The following is a 14,441-nucleotide window of genomic DNA, read 5'->3' on the forward strand; positions in this document are numbered from 1 at the left end:
ATGGGGGTTACCCCTCTCCTCCTGAGATGCTGCCATCCCTTGGTGGGCTGACCCCATGGGACAGAGGGGTGGTGGGTCACCACCGAGGACGGGTGGCTGCCAATGAGGTATGGAGAGAGAGGGTGGCAGAGAAGCATGGTGTGAAGCAGGGTTTGGAGTGTGTTGCAGTGGTTTGAGAAGGAGGGGAGGGAAGGACCATAAGTGCAGTGCCCGGGAATCAGGTGTCTCAGCAGCTGTAGGTTAGGAGGTTAGATTATATTTTTTTAATTACCTGTTCTAACCAGTAAGAACATTTATTAGCCAATGGTCACACAATAAATATGCTTATTACTGATCTTTCGCATCTAAAATTCCTGTAGAAGGTAAGGAAAAAAGGGTGTGTGTTATTTTGGCAGCACGAATGGTCGGATGCAGAGGAGAGCAGCCATGCACGAGCGCCTCTGCCCCATCGGGCAGCAACAAAACCCACCGGCCTTGGTGCGGTACAAAGGCAGGGGGCCTTCTGCGCTTGCTTTTGCGAACAGCTCTGCAAACCCTCTTCTCAGGTAGTGCGGAGTCTCTGTCCCTCCCAAAGGAGTCATAAAATACAGCTTTATCCATCCTGCATGCAGAAATCAGACCGGCTTAAGAGCTTAAGCACTCACAGGGTAGCAAAAAAGACTGCGCCAGCCTGTTTGCCTACCTCGGTCCATTTCTCTCATCAAACCGCTCCTCGGTAAGGACTTGTAAGGGCACATTGTTAGCGATGGAGGCAGAAAATTGAACTTGCTAATAGAGAGGGAGTCGTTAAACTCGCGTCCCTGCGAGGCCGTGCCCCGGGGCGATTAGCAGCTCGCACAAAGAGCCCGGTGCTGCTCCCCACGCTCCGCTCACCGGCCAGCTACCGAGCCGCGGATCATTGGGATCATGCACCAGGCAAAGAAGACGGGAGCAAACAGATTTCATCCTTTTAGACTGTTTTATTAAACAAAGCCAAGCAAAACAAAACCAACCCCGCCGTCAATACACCAGCTCCTCATTTACACAAGACCCCTTTCCACAGCTCTGGGAGAACAAAAAGGCTGAAGTGTAAATGAGATCAGTGTCAGCAGCGTTACGCGCATGAATATTTATCAAGGAAGATCAGACAGAGAGCAATTTACCGCCTTCCTGCAGCAGTGGGAGCTCGGTCATCAACAAGTGGGAGGGAAAGGCTACGTGAAGAGGCTGGTCCATGCCTTTGCGTGGGCAGGGGCGTGCGGGATGCTGGTGAAAGGCTGTGCCTGTGCAGGAGCCATCGGTCAGGAATGATGCCGAGAGGCTCCTGGGCTTTGGGACAAAAGCTAAGTACAGCACAGTTATGAAGCAAGCATATAATGTCTCTTCCAGTCATGCAATCAGCTTGCAAGCTGCAGTTTAGGGAAAAAAAAAAAAAAACACCTCGAAAAAATTAACTGGAAGTTGTTACCATTCCTTGGGCGTGCTCAGCGCTCACGATAAATCTTTTTCCTGAAGGAAAAAGCAAGGTTAAATCAAACTACAAAGCCCATCAAGCACGAGATTTACAGCAATCTAAAAGGGTTACGGGTTCATTTCTTAAACAGTTGAATTATAGCTGCTTCTGGGTATCGATATATTAAGCACGCTGACCCCCTTGGTGCTGCGGGGAGCTAGGGGATGAGCAGCAACGGAGAGATCGCGCTGGTTATCGTTTTTATGTGCATTTCAAAGTCACTTCCAAAAAAGAAGATGAGATAGTAGTTGAGTATTCCAGCCACGGACATGAGGAACAGGAACAAAATGATGCGCTTTCCAAACAAGTAACCGGGAGTGCTGAGGAGACAGAAAGAGGGAAAGCAAATCATTAATGTACGTCACCTCACGCGAGAAGTGCTCGGACTCCAGACTTTGCTGTTGAGACCAGCTGAAAGACCTCGGGGCCTGAGATGGAGGGAGCAAATTTCTGCTCTGTCTTGCATTGCAAGGCAGCTGGGAGCTCTTAAACGCTGTTTTCAGGATCCATTTGGGTCTGAATTTAGCTGCCTGGGCTCAGCATAGGCTGCTGCTGACCAAAGTGGCTATTCAGAGGGGCTTTTATGTCTTCTCAGCCATCACAGGCTGTGGGACAACCTTGTTCCATGTGTGTGCAGTGAGCTTTATTAATATAAAAGGACGATCTTGTGCAAACAGCGGCACAAACACGCAAACGTGTGTTTGCAGAAGTTGTGAGCAGGAGCTGCTGAAGCAGCCGATCTGTTCCTGCCGTTCCCCTGACCCCGGTGCCGCTGCACCTCCCTGGTCTCCAACACCTCCTCCCAGGCACCCAAAAGATTGGGGCTTTCCCACGCTACCCCGTGCAAGCAGCCGTCGCAGGCAGCACTGCCGCCACAGCCCAGATTTTGTAAAGAGGCTCTGCAAGCCCTTACCTCTGAGTCCTTTCCCCGAGGTAGCCCACAAAGTACTTCTGCCTCACAAACAAGTACATCAGACCAGCAAAGGCGGCAGGAGCTGAGTAAAGGGCAGAACAAGGCGTTAGAGGCACCAGCACAGGGCTCTGTACGTACTGTCCCCATCAGCTGCCCCGGGGTCGGCGCGGGCAACGGGAACCTGCAGCCTTGGGCTATGGGATGAGCACTGGAAGCAGGATAGAGACCTTTGCGTGGGAAAAAGAGCACTTGCCCTCGCACCAGCTTTTCTGAAGGCTTTGTGGGTGTAATCCTGCCTGCAGCCATGCCCGCTGCAGAAACCCAGCGTGGGTGATGCTGGGCTCAGGAAGGAGGGTGCTGACTCGGGCACTGCTTTCACCAGCAACAAAAGGCAGCTGATAGATGCACTTCTCTAGGAACGGGTGGAGGACTGTACTATGGTCCAATATTCATTTCTGAGCACATAAAAAGGGCTTTTCCCCTTTCCCCCCTAATTCCAGTTTTCCCCACACCTTCAGGCAACAGCCCTTCTGGTCAGAAAACTCCTCTCTTCCAGAAAGAATAGCCACAGCCTCCAGGAAAGTACTCAACTTTAGGAAAATTCAAATGGCATTAAAGGGGATCATATTTAGAAATGCAGGTAAATATTCCTGGGCTGCCCTCAGCACTGCAAAGGCAATTTGATGAAATGAGCCCATTTCAAGTCCCGGGGGTGAATAATGCAGCATCCAGCTTCCAGGCACTAAAACCTCCACCCAAACCAGAGGTATCTCATCCGTAATGCCTATATGGGAAATGTCCCTGGCCCGGACTGTCCGGACTCACATCTGGGAACATGTCTGTTGGCATAAACTGTGCCGGGGAGCGTGATGCTAATTAAACAGCATGGGTAGCTGCAGGACAGCTGGGTGAGACTGGTCCCCACACTGCGGGGGAATTTGGTCCCTGGAAGGGTAACCTCCGAAATGCTCACCATCCCTTGCTGAAAGTGGTGCGAGGTTGAAGAGGGGAAAACAACCCGTGCGTTACCTTGGCTGCAGAGAAGTCCAGCGCACCACATCACGGCCAGAAACGTAGGGTACGCGTGTCCGCAGTTCTGGCTAGAAAGGAATTTGTCAGAGAGAAGTCAGAACACGGGGGAAATAGAAGCAAAATCAACGTGTTTCACCAGCAAAGGATGGCGGGGGGGTGAATGTGGGCTGCACTATAGCCGCTGCGGGTGGGCTTTTACCCCAGAGCGGTGGGAGGTCCCCCACCTGCCCACGACAGGCAGCTGCCGGGGGCTGGCTGGCGTGTCCGGGCCCGAACACGGCGGCCACCTCACCCATGGGTCTGCTTCCCGGTTTCCTGGCCGGGATAAAAGATGCCTTTGTCCTGCCTGACGAGGAAAACAAACTGCCCCGCGCACATGCCTGGCACCTGCGGAAGCCGCTTCCCTCCTCTAACCTGTTTGATCATGGCACGTGTATAATAGATGCTGTGTGCTTTATTGGCTTGGAAAATCCTTGTAACGAAGTCATATTAATCAAGTTATTGGCGTTGAAAGCCACATGAAACCAACAAAAGGAGAATGGCACCGCAAATAGGATTGTCTCACAGAGTTAACATGTGTCTTTGCAGGGGAATGGGAATGATTTCCAGCTGCCTCCTTCGGCCGGGAATGCTTTCCAAGGGGGAAGCACTCTGCCTTTGGCAGCGGTTGCACACCTGTGAAGGGCAGCCCTTAGACATCACACCCAGTTTCAAGCACAGCATTGGTCCTTCACGGGTAATAAAAAAATATTTTATGTTCTTTTCTCTTCTTGGTTGGAATTAATTTTCCCCTCCGCTCTCTCTGAAGGGATGTCAAAGACGAGAGGTACGGATGTGGCAGAGAAGCGGAGACCCACGTGCCGAGGGAGCTGCCCAGGGACCGAGGGGTCTGTACGAGCTCTGCCACCGACCTGCTCCTCAGCAAGTCCTCATCCCTCCGCTGGCTCTTTCCTTTTGAGCTGCAGTGCCCTTGGGACCCTGGCTGTGCTCGTATCACCCTGCCAGTGTTAGCTACTGCTGGGCGAACGGGTTCCCAAATGAAGGGACATAATACACATATGGACTGCAAGTCCAATACAAGTACAGCATCTGGTGTCCAGAAAGGACCTGGGTTCACCAGCAAACATACTGGAGAACCGCAGGTCTACACATCACAGCAACGCACGCAGCAGTGGGACTGCAGAGCAAAGCCTTCGTCTGAGGGCATTTGGACCCCACCTGTGGACCCTAAAAGGGTTCAGATTAAACCCTAACCAAGAGAGGGACGAGCACCACTCTGCCCCACCGGCTCCTCAGGGCTTGTCTACTCACTTGGCAGTGTAGACGCGGTCGAAGGCAGAAGATCCTGGCCGCTGGAACCCCTTGCCATTGCAGTGTTTGCTTTCATGCTCCAGTTTGCTAGCAAAAAAGGCTGTTAAAAAAACACAGAGTATTCAATCTGAGATGTAATATGGAGATACTGTAGAAGCTGGGCTTTGCGGGCTCAGCTCTGTTCTCATGAGCGTCCAGGTTGGAAGGTAGGAGAGGACGCAGGCGCGTGGAGGTGCAGGATGTGGGCAGCACGCTCGGTCTGTCACCGCGGCATAACCAAACCTTCTGTGCAAGGGCACAGTGCGATGTCGCCTCAGACACCCCCCAGTGTTCGTATGCGATGGAGAGCAGGCGCTCACCTCTGAGCCCTGTTTCAGCCCCGCACTGCACTTCTGGCAGCCCGCACCTCTGCCGGCTGCAGAAGTACAGCCCGGACCCCGTCCTTTGTGCCCCCAGTGGGAAAAAAAGCTTTCTAGACAAAGCTGCCAAACACAATTCTCACTCCCTAATAGAGCAGGGAGACAAGAGAGTCTCTTCTCTTTCAGCGATACCCCTTTGCCAAACCCGGGACATCCTGCAGGGCTGGTTCATTTTCCAGAAATGCCCACTGAGAACCTGGACACGATGGCTGGTGGCTATATGTCCGCGTTGTGTTTTGTCCTCCTTTTAAGCAACAGTGTTGTCCCAGAGTGTTAGCGGCTGCAAAAATGCAGCACCTCAAGATAATGTATCATGGGGCTGACAAACACATTTTATCTGATGGCACTAAACCAGAGACCATCAATCATGTGTCTAAATGCACCAGACAGAGCCCTGACAGGCTACAAGCTGCAAGCTTTGTACTGTCATGCATTGCATCTCAGTGTGCCCAAATCACTCGATGGTTTAGAATATTAGCCAGATGCATATAAAAGATAACTCATCAGGAAATACTTTGGTATAACAATAGAAGTGTAACTTGATAAGCTGCAGGATTTAATCCCTGGAATCGGAAGTTACCTCTTTTTTTTCCCCTTACTGATGCTGTAAGGAGGTCTTTTGTACTTCCATTGCCTTCGCTAAAAGCTACTGAATTTTTTGCCTTCCAATATCGAGTGATTCCCTGGGTACCTACAGGCTTTCTCCGGAAAAACCTGCAGTGCTTTAAGCCAGCGTCTCCACTCTGAGCCAGGCTGAAGACCCTCCCACTGCCACCGGCGCAGTGCGCTGGCCGGCTACTGGAGGACCTGGCCTTGGGGGAACTAGAGCAGATAGCGCAACCACCAAGAGCTCCCGGCATCTCCATCTGCGTGCCACCCCAGCCTTTGGTATGGGGCTGTTAACCTGCCTGTGGTGTCCGAGAGGACCTAGTTGAAGAGGACTAGGTTGGACAGCAATTTTTTGTACAGTGCAAAGCTGCTGTGTTGGGAAACCACTTCCTGCAGGTCTGGGACTGCATGGGCTCACTGGGATATGTAGCATGCCTCCTCCCTTCCTTCTAGCACGTATGTGAAACCACTAGAAGATGTCACAGCTTCAGAGATAGCCAAGCATACACTATATATATTTCCCTCTCTGCTGCTGCAGGTGCTGCCACTTCCCAGTTGCCAGTGTGCTGCTGGAGAGAAGCTCCATGATGCCGAGAGCCATCAGGCTGAATACAGACATGTCCAAAGTGACAGTGGTCACTGAGGACAAGAACTTGGAGGTGCTGGTGGTGACATTCCTGGTGCACAGTCTCTGGGATCAGGGCTGGGCAGGCATGGGGGTGCTGGGTCTCCTGGGAAGGATCTGGCTGTGGAGGTCCAGGCATCTGTCCTGGAAGCTCTTGCCATCTCTGACATGGTGTATGGATCCTTGGACAACAGACTAGGCATTAGGGCAAAGGACAGAGGTAGGGTTATCATGTACACCCGCACTATGGATGAGGAGCAGCCTTTGTCTCACCTCACTTCAGAGACCTTGAGAAGTGTTGGGGAGATGGATATTTTCCTTCTGTAAACAGTGGGTGACAGAGAGAAACAGAGGAAAGGCACCTCCAGAGGTCAATCCACCCCTCGGAGAGCTACTGGCATGAGAGAAACTACCCCACCGAAGTCTCCAGTGACTCAAGAAAGAGCTTAGACAACCACCACATGAGATGTCCATAGAAAATGCCTGGGTCGATTACCTCCAACCCACTGCAGTGACTGTATTTCCTTAGGACTATGTGGACCCCCAAGGTGAGGACAGTGAATCAGAAGAGAACCCAGCATGTCACCATCATATGGAGAGGCAGAGTCTCCTGCTTCAAGTGAGCTTTTCACCCTGGGAGTGGTTCCCCAGTTTTGTGGCTCCTCAGCCCTGTCAACCTCACACACCCTGCAGGGTCCCAAAATCTCCCCAGAAGGAAGGCCAAGAGGTGGGTCCCAGCTGCCTGAGGCTCAGCCAGGCCGAAGCTCTGCGAAGGACTTGAGCTGAGCTGACAGATCACATCCAGGGATGGCCCTCACCGTAGGTCTGCGCTCACATTGCAGCAGCATTGGGATCCTGTTAGCCTGGCACTGGGGAAATGGGAGACTACAGCATGAAGCAGCTTGCAACACCATGGTTATATTTCCTGCTCTTTACCCTGAACCTCAAGGCAAGAAGGTGGTTTCACAAGCCAGCATGAGGTGACTGAGTGGAGCAGGGCTGTAGCTGAGGGGGTTTGATTCAGCTCAGCTGCAGCAGGAGATGATGCCCTGAGGCTCCAGGGCTGTAGCTGAGGGGTTTGATTCAGCTCAGCTGCAGCAGGAGATGATGCCCTGAGGCTCCAGGGCTGCACAGGCTGCCCTGAGCCTGAACCACTGCAGTTACACTCTGGTCAAGTTAATGTACAAGAGTCCAATCCAAGCCTGGTTGTTTCACAAGTTCATGCCAACAGAAACCACTCACTGATGTTCCAACCTAGCGAGTGCTGGCAAACCTGCAGGTTACCCCTTCCTTCCCTTGACTTTGCTTTGTTTCCTCCACCCCGATCTGCTCAGCAATGACCACTGATTTGCCCTGAACGCTGCTGACTTGCAACATCTCCCTGATGCAAGAAGAAAACCTAAAGCTGCATATGTGTCTCAGTGGCATCCGGCCACATGAGTCACTCTGTAGGATATGGAGATTCCCGACATGAACAAGGTGACAGTAAATGGACAAGGTGACGGTGAATGGATGTCAGACTGGGGCAGCACCACAGCCCACCTCCAGCTTTGGGAGTAACCGCATTCACCCAAAATGTTTTCTAATCCTGCAGAAAAGAATATAAACCCTAATTTACATGGTACTGTCTTCACATACTTAAAGACAATGAAGCAGATGCCCAAGAGCTTTGCTGAACCGGAGCCACAGCAAGAGTACAACTGATATCCCTTCCTAAGCATTTCTACTGCCTTAGGTATTGCATTCGTTGCAGGACTGCGTGTCAGTCCGGTCTTCCCAAACAGAAAGCCTGGGAGGAGGAAATCAAATGACGCAAGGTCTGAAATTGTGGCTTAGGGCTGTGTGCCACTATTGCTTGGCATGCTAAGGCCCTTGCCGAGCACCGTGCAGCCCGTTGGGTCAATAATCTCACAGACAGATTTCCATGAGATGAAAGTGCGTGTCAGGCTGGAAGGCAAATGCTCGAGTTTCAGAGTGAGAGGAAAACACTGTATATAAAGTCATCTGGTTAAATAGCAAGAAACGTATATTTGACACATTTTTTTTTAATTGCGGCATGTGCTCTGACCTCAACGTGCCATGTTCTGGTGACATCATACCCTGTGCATTTACCAGAAAACAGCATTGGGCTAAACGACGTGCCATTTAATGTCTATGTCGAAACTAAACCAGTCTGCGTCTCTTTTTTTTCTTGCTCTGTGGCAGCCGGGCTTATGCTGAGGCTCCCACCACTTCCCCTCCCTTCAGCAGTCCAAGAATAGCCCATTTCCTTGGACCAAACATGGGGTTTGCGCTCAGTGGGAAGCTCCCATTCATACCGAAAAACCTTCACAGAAGATTTCTAGCACTTGCGTCAGCCCCCCATCCCGCTGCTGACTCCTTCAACCTGGGCAATCTCAGCGCGGCTGCAGCAAAGCTCACTGCCCTCTCTGTATTCTGGGCAGAATTTCCCGCTAAAATGATGAAGCGTTTGTAAGAGATGATGTTCGAGTTAAAATCAGATTTTCACAAGAAAGAAGCCTGTTGGTTTATTTAAAAAATCCTGAAGAATAGTAGGGGCTACAGACATCTGAACAAGAGCTAAAAAAGGAAACTTCCCCATTGCAGGAAACGCGCAGTGTTCTTGGGACTGCAGTTAACTGAGATTAGTTGGACTGTAGGACCTGGAGATGCAGGAAAGCCAGAGAGCTGCCTGCCCACAAATAATCCGGACAGACTCCTCCGGTGAGTCGGTGCAGTTTTGTCCCCTTCGGCCATCTTTGAGCAAAGGTCTGACCCATCGTAGCCCCCCCCCCCCCCCCCCCCCCAGGGTCCCTGGACCCTGCCCATGGCAGCAGGGGTCCAGCTGCCCACATTAGGGACTTGAGCTAGGAAAGGAGGTCTCAGTCCTCAAATCGAAATCAATATTGTCACAGGGTACCTCAGCATATTAGTCATTTCATTAGCTGACACGTGTATAACAAACTCACTCTAGAATATCAGGGTAGGACCGTGCAACTGCCAAGGTACTGCAATAATGGCATGCAAAATTTTATGCTTAGAAGATGATTTCTAAAGCCAAACTCATGTCTAAGCAGATACACACTTATAACCAGAGATTATCTATCCAAGGACCAGATCAGCATACATCATCCTGAACTTTTCTCAGCTCTCTTTTAGCCCCGAAATAAATGCTTATTTTTGTCTTACCGTTCTGGACAACGCTTATCAAGGTGACGATGACGAGCAGGACAACACTTCCCAGGGTTTCCTGGTCCATTTTGCGAGCGGGCTGCCGGGGTGGACGGTGCAGCCTCGGCGGCAGCTCAGCCCTGCAAGCACAGAAGGAGGAAGTGAAGGTCTGTCTTATATTGAATAGCGAAACATTTCCTATGGCTTCACAGGAGAGTGGCAGCACCCTGCGCTCGGGCGCCTCTCAGAGCAACACAGCCACGGGCTCGCTCGCTCCCTCCCTCCCTCATCATCTACAGATGAAGCCCAGAGAAATAAGAAGTTAGATGTCTGTGATCTAAGAGGATATATAATGTGGAAAGCTGTCTGTCGCCCTTCCTGCACAGGAGTGAAACAGCACCCTTGATATCTAAAGTACGCCTGAGAGTTTGGCTAGCTGGGTGGAACAGTGGGAAGTAGCTGGGAGGAGAAATGATGTTGGCGAGCCTCAGTAACACCGCTGCTTTGAGATGTGGGGCCTCCCCGGTCACATCTCCATCAGCCTCACCAGTGAGGAGACCCCAGGTCTCAAGCAAAAGCCCCTGATCCATCTGACACATTTGAACAGGCAGAACCCAAATGCTGTGAGCATCGCAGGTGGGCACAGAAATACGTCTTTCCTTACCAGGGATGGATCCTGCATCCTTCCCCCTACAAATAACTCCCTGGAAGACACTGGCAGCATTTTACAGGCTCAGACTTCACAGTTGTATCCCAGTTTTTGTAGTCGAAGCCCAATATGCCTGAACATAACTGCCGCAGCATGTTCACGCCTTGGCTTTGACGCCATGCTGGAGATCACGGAATCACGGAGTTTCAGAGTTGGAAGGGACCTCTAGAGATCATCTAGCCCAACTCCCCTGCTAAAGCAGGATTGCCCAGAGCACATTACTCAGGACTGCATCCAGGCGGGTCTTGAAAATCTCCAGAGAAGGGCACTCCACAACCTCCCTGGGCAGCCTGTGCCAGTGCTCTGTCACCCTCACCGTAAAGAAGTTTTTCCATGTATTTGAACAGAAATTCCTATGTTCTAACTTGTGCCCATTGCCCCTCGTCCTGTCACTTGGAACCAATGAAAAGAGCCTGGCTCCATCCTCCTTCAACCCACCCTTTAGATACTTGTACGCCATAATAAGGTCTCCCCTCAGCCTTCTGTTCTGCAGGCTAAAGAGTCCCAGCTCTCTCAGCCTTTCCTCATAAGGGAGATGCTCCAAGCCCTTAATCATCTTAGTTGCCCTTCACTGGACTCGCTCCAGCAGTTCCCTGTCCCTCTTGAACAGGGCAGGGAAGCACAGGCTGCCGTGTTGGACGGCTGCAGAAAAGTCCCACAGCTCCTGTCAGATGCTTTCCATCAGATGAGGATGGAAAGCATCCTCATCCAAAGCGCACATCACTTGCTGACCGTAACCGCTTTGCACCCTTTTGCCCATATTTTGATGGGGAAAAGCCTTATGAAAAATCCTTACCTTTAGTAGGGATTTAACACTAACAAAAGTAGTATTTTCACTGGACTGAGCCCTGGACAACTTTTGCCCCATCTGTCTGTCTGCACTCTGCCGCAGGCTATCCAGAAGGTCTGAGTGTGCCGCCCAGCATCCAAACCACGGCTGGACTTTTTTCCTCTCTGGATGGGACACAGCCTGGTAGGAGTTCCCAGCAGGTGCCAAGCTGCGAAATCCATTTGGTCAATCGGGACACATTTACCTACAACGGTGTTTTTATCCAGTCTCTCTATCATGCAAATTATTATTATCTGTACTATCAGATATGGAAAACTCTCGGGTACTTTGGGTACAAGCAAATATATAGAAACATGCTGGCTGAGAGGCAGTGAGTTATGACCTTCTGTTAATTTAATAGAAGGCTGTCTTTCTGGGATACTTTCTTATAGTCCACACTGACACAACTGTGTGAGCAGCAAGGCACAACTGTGTGAGCAGCAAGGCCATAAATAGCATCTGGATTGAAACTGGGCCTTTTATTAGGCCAAATGCTTTTATTAGGACCTAAGTTCTCTTTTTTTTCCCCACAAAATGGCCTTTTCTTACTTGACCATCAAACTTTATGTTTTGTGGTCTACTGAGCAGAGGATCATAGCTGGTATTTAAGGATGGTATTTAATGCTAAGCTCCTACTAATCTCCTGAGGAGGAAAACCCATCACCTAAAAGCAGTTACAGAATTAAGTCAAAAGAGGTATACTGTCCTAGAGGAGACCAGTGCTGTGGCTGTGAAGAAAGGACCTGTGCAGGGACAGGGGCAGGCAGGAGGGAGCTGCTGCTGGGAGAGGGCGAAGGAGACAGCGCAGGTCCTCAGGGCATCTGCAGCAGGACAACTCCCAGCCGTCCTCCCACAGCAGGCACCGATCCTTCTTTTTCTTCTGGCCGTTTTACACCAGTGTAAACCTACCAGGCAGCTTGCAGCTTGCTTCTGATTTACACGGAGCAGTAAAAGGAGACGAGACCGCTCTGAGACAGTAACCCTCCGACTTGCCCCTACTTTCAAAGACTTCCAAAGGTGGCTCCAACGCGGCAGGAGTCTCACTTTAAAGGCAGTAAGAATCAGGTTGATAAGGTCTGAAATTGCTATAATGCAAAAAATAACACAGGCTTTCCTGCCGCTCAGCGCCTCTCACCACATCCTTATCCCCGCTTTGCCCTTCTGCTCTGCCCCTTCCCACTGCCGCCTGTCCCCTGGCACCGCTCGGCACCGCAGGACCCGCCGGCACCACCGACGCTTCCCTGGAAACCCAGCCCGTTACTTCCCCTTGCCGAGGCTCCAAAGCCATCCCTCACATATGCGTGGAGGAAAACAGGCACTCACCCTCCTCCCTGCAAAAAAAAACCCAAACCCAAAACACCATGACATCAGCTCCAGGGGCTCGCTAAGCTGATTTCTGGGTGTGCTGTACCAGTGAGAATCTGTTCAGTCCGGCTGCCTCAAAATAAGAACTGCAGGTTTTTTTCATTTATTTTTTTTTAAGTGCAACATCACCCTGAGGGCTCTGCTTAAGGAAAAGCAGAGAAAATCAAGGGGGTATGACAGACACCGAAGGAGAAGTCCCGTCCCTTTACCGCAGCAGAAGAACACTGTTGTAAATATAGTCAGACAGATCAGGAACTCCCGGGGGGGAGGTGGGAGGGATATTATCTTTTCGTACCCTTGGCACTGGAATAGCTGCAGGATGCAAGGAGGTTCTGGCAATTTCTTTTTGCAATTTGGGGGATTGCTGCGGCGAAGGAGGGCTAAGGTGGAGCCGAAACGACTCTGCAAACAGCTCCTGCCATATCTACAGGTTAAATTGTTCCCTCTCCCTGAACCCTAAACATCCGGGTGGCTCTTGCCTCCCCTTCTTTTGTGGGATGCTCACAGGATCACTGTCAGGATCAGGCAAAGTTGGCACCGCCTGAAAGCACTGACCACCTGGGAGAAAGAGCGGTGTAAAACACCTCCATCATATCCCACTTGGCCATTTGAAATAGGGGATTTTCTCAAGTAGGCAAAAAAAAATTAAAAAAAAGGAGGGGATGGGGGGGACGGAGCCACCTTGGGGCACATCCGCTGTAACCCCCCGTGGGGGTCGGTGCTCTCCAGGCACAGGTAATTCTGCGCTTCAGCAGCTGCTGTCAGACCCCGGCCCTTCTGCTTGCCGCATCGCTGTTTGACATCCACACCGCCCTGTCTGAGGAAGATAACCTTGACACGGGAGAGCCACGAAGCTCATGAAAATGTGCAAAGCCAGCGAGCTTTGCCAGTTGCGCTGCGAGGCTTCCCGCCTGTTAATCTCCTCCTCAGGAAATCTTGAACAGCCAGTCAAAATAATCCTTTCAGAGAATTGCTTTCATACGGAAGAGGAAAGGACTGGGGACACAGATCTATAAATATCTTTTGGGATGCTCATCTCTCCTCTCGTGCGCTCTGCTAAGCGCTTGGCTGCAGGGACTCCAATGAAAGTGTGTGTCCTAGTAAAATAAAAGCTGTTCCTGTGAAGTTCCTATATATAAATGTCAAGCGACACACAGCCGTCATGCTTTATCATAAATGTAATGGGACAAAAGCCTCTTGGACTGGTTGGTTAATATTGGCACCGTGCTTTGCAAACATAAAGTGCCATAGAACCTTCAAATATATAGTACGTATACATGCGTGTGTGTGACTACCTGCCACCGCGTCAGCCTTCTTCAGCACTGCATCCTTTTGAAGCCCGACAATACCCCAAAGGAGAGCATGAACAGAGCTGGAAACACGACGAAAAGGGGCAACGCTCCATTTCTTTAAATGCTGTGTTCATTTTGCATGGCCAAGAGAATGACACCGTCAGAGTAGCCAGAGCGCCACCTTGAAAACCCCTTCTTCCCCTCATTTCCCAGACTTCATCCTTTTAATTATTGTCTCCAGATTCCATTTGTCCAAACTCAGCTTGAAACACAGCGCAGCCTCCTCCTCACACTCCATGTCTCACCCACTGGTCTCCCGAGTAAAATTTGCCTTTTTGCACGAGCGCTGCGCTGCTGACATCACTGTGGCTGCGCTTCACCCTCGGCTCCATTTCTGCAGCCCCATGTAACCGCGTTTGTGGACCGAGGCTCGCCTTCCCCAGAGCGGTTGGTTGAGTTTATCTTTACTAAATTTCAGTGGGTTGAGCCTGGAGCGTTGCTGCAATGTAGTGACACCAGTTTGAATCCAAGCCCCTCCGACGGGATGCTGGAAACTCACCTCCGACCTGGGGACATCTGGAGATTTGGTATTTTCTCTGCCATCAGGAGACCGGAGAATTGAGTGGGGCCCGGGACAGCCCCTTCTGAGGCCTTTTTTGCAAAGCCCCCTGATT

The 14,441-nt window shown here is 51.0% G+C and overlaps 1 protein-coding gene across 1 annotated transcript; it reads right to left on the minus strand.

The window, feature by feature from the left end:
• Positions 1 to 945: 945 nt before the first annotated feature.
• ALOX5AP (arachidonate 5-lipoxygenase activating protein) lies at positions 946 to 9,724 on the minus strand. The gene is made up of 5 exons (XM_082489356.1): positions 9,591 to 9,724; positions 4,749 to 4,848; positions 3,435 to 3,505; positions 2,406 to 2,487; positions 946 to 1,812 (listed from the first exon to the last, which is right to left on the minus strand). Exons 1-5 carry the CDS (start codon positions 9,658 to 9,660, stop codon positions 1,650 to 1,652), a joined length of 486 nt encoding a protein of 161 aa, XP_082345482.1. The 5' UTR covers positions 9,661 to 9,724; the 3' UTR covers positions 946 to 1,649.
• Positions 9,725 to 14,441: the final 4,717 nt, after the last annotated feature.

This window comes from Vanellus vanellus (assembly GCF_965231255.1).
Source record: "Vanellus vanellus genome assembly, chromosome: 1".
NCBI classification, from domain to species: Eukaryota; Metazoa; Chordata; class Aves; order Charadriiformes; family Charadriidae; genus Vanellus; species Vanellus vanellus.

Excerpts from the sequence above, each read along its gene's own strand:
- ALOX5AP (XM_082489356.1), bottom strand. The coding sequence starts at position 9,660 with ATGGACCAGGAAACCCTGGGAAGTGTTGTCCTGCTCGTCATCGTCACC. Across the intron at positions 3,506-4,748 it reads GACCGCGTCTACACTGCCAA|CCAGAACTGCGGACACGCGT; the intron begins GTGAGTAGACAA and ends ATTCCTTTCTAG. Across the intron at positions 2,488-3,434 it reads TGGACTTCTCTGCAGCCAAG|CTCCTGCCGCCTTTGCTGGT; the intron begins GTAACGCACGGG and ends CCCTTTACTCAG.